This window comes from Solanum tuberosum, unplaced genomic scaffold (genome assembly GCF_000226075.1).
Source record: "Solanum tuberosum cultivar DM 1-3 516 R44 unplaced genomic scaffold, SolTub_3.0 scf00713, whole genome shotgun sequence".
NCBI classification, from domain to species: domain Eukaryota; kingdom Viridiplantae; phylum Streptophyta; class Magnoliopsida; order Solanales; family Solanaceae; genus Solanum; species Solanum tuberosum.
In genome coordinates this window covers 76641-82793 of record NW_006239633.1, presented here as the reverse complement: position 1 = coordinate 82793, position 6153 = coordinate 76641, and the positions used below count along the sequence as shown (strand labels likewise).

The window sequence follows — 6153 nt, the reverse complement described above, 5'->3', positions numbered from 1 at the left end:
TAAATCTGAGAAATTAAAGAACATGGAAAAATCCAATTTTGTAGCTTGAAGCATGCAAGACTCAAGAATATAAATCAGCTGGCTTCTTTTCCTCTACTAAACAAATAAGAGTATTAGGACCATTAGTATGCACACTATGACTATACACATACATTATCCTGAGTGAAATTAATTAAGTGTAGATAAATGCAAATACACAAAATTTAGTAAATTGGGTACTTTCACAATTAAATATTTTATGTGATATCTATTCATACCCTTTAATGATTGGAAAACGCTAAATCCTCTATATCTTTCTTTTGACCCTCTCCTCATGAAGGCTGAACCCCACACCAAAAGAGGCAAAATCTAGTGAAGGGAAAAATTTTACACTAAATTGTTGTCTGTCTTCCTTGATTGAGAATAATTGAAAATGAACTTGTTGTTTATAATAACAAACAAGTTTTTTCTAAGCTAGTGGATACTAAAGCTAGCTAGTTGTGGACATATATAGTTTAATTTGTCAATAACTTTGTTGATTTTCAGTCTATAGTAATGGAATATTCTTCAATTATATAGTTGGGAGATTATAAAAAAGTTAGATATATATGGTCCACAAAAGTTCTCTTTACAACTGTACCAAATGAGTGCTACTCAAAATCCTTTTCACTCAAGCTGGAGCTAGCCAAAAAAACTTACTAGTATAATTAATTGATTGTGGAAATCATCGTTATATGAAAATGATTTTTTATTTTATTTTTGGGAGATTGTGGGAGACAAGCAAAACATATTTTAGTGTGGGGTCATTTAGAAAAAAACTTACTCTTTCTTTTTAGCTACTACTACTATATATATATATATATATATATATATATATATATATATATATATATATATATATATATATATATATATATATATATATATATATATATATATATATATATATATATATATATATATATATATATATATATATATATATATATATATATATATATATATATATATATATATATATATATATATATATATATATATATATATATATATATATATATATATATATATATATATATATATATATATATATATATATATATACCTCCCTAGCTAACTCCATCATCTCATTTCCCTCTTTAACTAATCATCCCAAAAAATAATCAGAGCCCGAAGATGTTAGCATGTTTAGTTGAACGATTGGTAGCAGAGAATGACACTGATTCGATACCTGACCCTGAAAAAGATGTCGATGTTGATGGCGTTTTGAAAGACTTGAATATTGAAGGAAGCATTGATTATGGAGTAACGGCAATAAGTTTAGGCAGTAGAGATTTCGGCGGCTTATATTCAGAGAAGCCGTTAGCCGTTATACGTACAGGCGGAGCCGATGACGTTGTGCGGGTGATTAGGCGAGCGTTAGAGTCACCAACATTAACGGTAGCGGCGAGGGGTAACGGTCATTCGATTAACGGCCAAGCTATGGCCCACCGTGGACTCGTAATCGATATGAAATCAATGGCTGATAATAACAGAATCGATGTGAATGTCAATTCCATGTGCGTCGATGTAGGTGGCGGAGCATTATGGAGTGATGTATTGAAACATTGCGTTTCGGAATACGGCTTGGCTCCTAAATCATGGACGGATTATCTTCATTTAACAGTCGGAGGTACTCTGTCTAATGCCGGCGTTAGTGGTCAAACTTTCCGTTTTGGTCCCCAAACGTCAACTGTAACGGAATTGGAAGTTGTTACCGGCAACGGAGAAATAATAGTCTGTTCAAATTCTCATAATTCTCAACTCTTCTTCTCCGTTCTGGGTGGACTTGGTCAGTTTGGTATCATTACTAGAGCTCGGCTTTTGCTTCAACCCGCCCCAGATATGGTTAGTATATATCATTTTTCTTCAATTGAATTATTATAGGAGTGTATGAGTTTATTTTTGTGTATTAATTAGGTGAGGTGGATAAGAGTAGTATATAGTGAATTTGACGAGTTCACTCATGATGCTGAGTTACTGATAACAAGTCAAGAATCATTCGATTATGTGGAAGGGTTTGTGTTCGTGAACAGTGATGACCCGGTAAATGGATGGTTATCGGTGCTATTAGATTCAAATCAGGCATTTGACCCGACCCATTTACCCAAGAAAACTGGTCCGGTTCTCTATTGTCTTGAAGTGGCCTTGCATTATAACAACAACCATGACGATCCCTTCATGGTAATTCTGTCTATTTCCAAACTTTTTCATTTTACCCTCTTTTCACTCTTGCTTTTAGCATTTCCCCCTTTGTGGATGGGAAGAAAAGGATAAGTGGCAATGTTTTATTATAAAAGTTTTTAACTTTATAATAATATTATAGGATACTAATAAAATTACAATTAGTTTTGACCTAGGTGGAGGGTGGGGGTGAGGGGCCCTAACAGATGAATCAAGGAATTGGGTCCCAGAACATAAGATAAATCTAACACAACACAGTGAAAAAGGATGCTTCGTTCCACAATTATATTCCCTAGAACAAATTCCACTTTATTTTATTGTATTTAAATTATTAGTAATTCAACAACACAAAAACAAAAGAATAATGATGGAAATCGCAGAAAAGCGGCGGAAGGTGGGCTGAGGGGCCAGTGGTTTTATCTAGCACGACCACTTTAATTAGTACTTTCTCCGTCCTATATCTATAAATATGATTATAAAAATATTTCATTAAAGTTAGTAAATATAAAAATATAGATTGAAATTGATAAAAAAAGAAGAAAAGTAAATAGTATAAAACGAGACGGACGAAGTAATAGTTTGTAAATTTGTATAATATTTTCATGGATTTTCTGACAGCATATGTACAACCAGCTTGTTTGAAATTGCCTACACAATTGGATTTTTATTACGAAATTAACACCCTACTTTTGACTGTCTCCTTTGTTCTAATCGTTGATGACAAAACTCATAAAGCCTGAAGTTAAAACAGTAAATCTCCATTAGTTATTTGTCTTTTTCTGATATTTGCTAATTAGAATTAGATTTTTATGACGTTCTGCGGTCCCCTACTTAATCTCCTAATAGGATGTCAATAGAAGGATTAAATATCATTTTTGTTATTTACTTGCACTGTGATACTAACAAATATTATTTTCCTCTGGTAGATGGTTGAGAAATTGCTAGGCAAATTGAGATATTTGAAGCACTTCAGATTTGAGATCGACTTGACTTATATGAATTTTTTATCACGAGTTGACCATGTAGAAGAAGCGGCTAGAGGTAGTGGTATATGGGCTACACCTCATCCATGGCTTAACATGTTTGTTTCCAAGAAAGATATTGATGCATTCAATCGAATTGTATTTCAAAATATCTTAAAAAATGGTGTCAATGGCCCTATGTTAACCTATCCTCTCCTGCGTAGCAAGTAAGTATATTTTTATAATTTTTGTGTTCTTGTGTTTCCTATATAAAATTGAAATGATTGTTTAAAAAATGTCAATTTTTGATTAACCCTAAAATTGGATTACTTACTTGTTTGTTTATTATTAAATCTATTGTCCATCATCAATTACCCATATTTCTTTTGCTAAAAGACCAACTTTGCTAAGAAAATCAGCTTGTTTAAAAAACCAAAAAAATTGACACGACAAGTTTCGTTGGCTCTGTAAGAACCACGTGGAAGCCTAAGGGACTCAGATAGTGACGTGTTATGGAACCACAAAATTAGGCTTCACACATGGCAACCTCATGTCGTTGTGGACCGGTGGTGACGTGTCATGTTTCATTATAAATACAATTTTTTATTCTTAGAACCTATTTGAATGGATTTTTGATTTATTTATGTTATTTTGGCTTTAAAAGTCAATCCAAATGGGCTCTAAATATCATTACTGTCTTTTTTTCCTCTCCCAATTACAGGCCAAACTATCTTGTTTGTTTCTATTCTATTCTCATTTGAAGTTTTGGCCACTAGGTATTTTATTGTTTCAATAATATAATTTATCGTTTTTGAAACTAGGTGGGATAATCGATGGTCAGTGGCGTTGCCCAAAAATGAAATGTTTTATTTAGTGGCTTTGCTAAGGTTTACCCATGCACATCCAACAGAGTCTGAAATAAATGAGATGGTGGAACAAAATGAGGAGATTGTACAAACTTGTATCAAGAATGGATTTGATTTTAAAATGTATCTTCCTCATTACAACTCCACAGTTGAATGGAAAAGGCACTTTGGGGAACAATGGGGAAGATTTGTCAACAGAAAGAGGCAGTTTGATCCAAAGTATGTCCTTGCACCTGGCCAAAAAATATTTACTAGAAATCATCAATTCTAGTAATAAATATATACTAGTATTACTTGTAGGGTAGGTCAAGTTTTACATTTTAGAAAATTTGAAATTGAAGTTAAAATTCTTGTATAAATTGATTTTAAACTAAAAATTTGAAATTGAGATTCAAAACATATGGTCAACGCCAAGTTACCAACTTTGTTTTGTTTGTACTAAAGTTTATAAAAGAAATTAGGAATATACGCAGAAATGAGAAACTGTACGGTCATATTATATTGTTAGCTTAGATTTGATCATTTCGAGCTTTGGTATTTGTATGAGTCTACATAATATATAGTCTAGATTCTTGTGTTTCTTTTCTTTGCTTTTTTCTATCCTTAAAAGGATATCACTTTTCTTTTTTATACAACTCAAATATTTTATTTTTATTTATTAGGTGTTGTTGGGGGTGGCCTGGTCCTTTTTTAAAAAATAAAATAAAATCTTTTTGTGGGAAATAGAGAAATGCTTTGACTGATAAAACGTCGTGTTAATTATATCCCCAAGGCCCCAATCTCAAAATTAATCATAAAGTTCCTCTTTCTTATTGGAGAAGGGCAAGATATTGATTTGAGTTAAAATGGATCAAATTATAGACACCTAAATTATTTCACTTTATTTAAATTTCATATCTAAATTATTCATGAGACGATGAATTTTTTATTTGTACTATCATTCAATAATTAGCGAAACATATCTAGACGTTGACTAGATTAAATATTTGTCCAAAAATGCTAGCGTTTGTACATACAATTTTCATCCACCTAGTCAAGGAAAAATCACCCCATATACACATTTAAGAGTAAATATTACGGGTTTTAAATCTACTTTTAAAAAATTCTTGCTTATAAAAGATTATGTACGGGTTATGACATATCAATTAAATTAAATTTTATTTAAAAATCAAATTATATTTATTTAATAAATTATTAATCTATTTAAAGGTTTTTATTATTAATTAATAATAGGTAATTAATTTGCTTTCACTTCCTTTTTTTAGTAACTAAAAATTTTCAGTTTACCCAATTTTAGGGATTTTCTCCATACACGTTTTCTTTCCTTGTTTACCGTTACCATTCCCATTCGTCAATCCCACCCTCCTCCCCCACGCTTATTCACTCCTAGACGCCACAACCCACTATCCCACTTTCATCATTGTTTCTCATCAAGTCTAACTTCAAAATAGTCCACCCCTCCCCCACGATTATTCATCATCATGTTTAAGAAACCCATTGAAACTCATCAAAAGAGTCCCAGATTTGATGGAACTTCAATTGATGATGTTCATGCTCCATCGTTCAATATATTATCCCAAACACCCCCGCCTAAAACTGTTGAAATTTCGGCGACCGGTGGTTCCTCTCGATCGAAGAATCAAAAAGATAAAAATAATGAAGCAAAGAAAAGTGTGATTCCGGCAAATCAAAAGTGTAAGAAGAGGAAATGGAAAACACTTGCTGAAACCCCTCCTGATTCTGATTCCGATTTCGATTCGGATTTTGTTAGTCAAACAAAAAAATTAAAAAATTAAAAAATCAACAAATGTTGAAGTTGCTCAAACATCAAAACCATCTACAAGAAGAAAAACAAAGAAGAAGGAATCGAAATTATCAAAATACAAAAATCCCAAAAAAATTGTAAGGGTAAGTACTTTATTTAATTTATTTTCACATTACTCAAAATAGTTATTTTTTTATATCACATTATTCTTATTATTGTTTTCAAAACAGTTACTGTATTTTGTATGAATTATGAAAAAAATGTTTATGGATTTGACTATAAAATTTGGGTGATGTATTTTGTATGAATTATGAAAAAAATGTTTATGGATTTGACTATAAAATTTGGGTGATGTATT

At 31.4% G+C, this 6153-nt stretch overlaps 1 protein-coding gene across 1 annotated transcript; it reads left to right on the top strand.

Annotated features, from left to right (window-relative positions):
• Nucleotides 1-1102: 1102 nt before the first annotated feature.
• On the top strand, nt 1103-4450 carry CKX5 (cytokinin oxidase/dehydrogenase). Its single transcript, NM_001288192.1, is given in 4 exon segments — nt 1103-1866; nt 1939-2202; nt 3129-3391; nt 3986-4450. Coding segments are annotated over 4 exon segments (1554 nt in total). The 5' UTR covers nt 1103-1155; the 3' UTR covers nt 4302-4450.
• The last annotated feature ends 1703 nt before the right edge of the window (nt 4451-6153 follow it).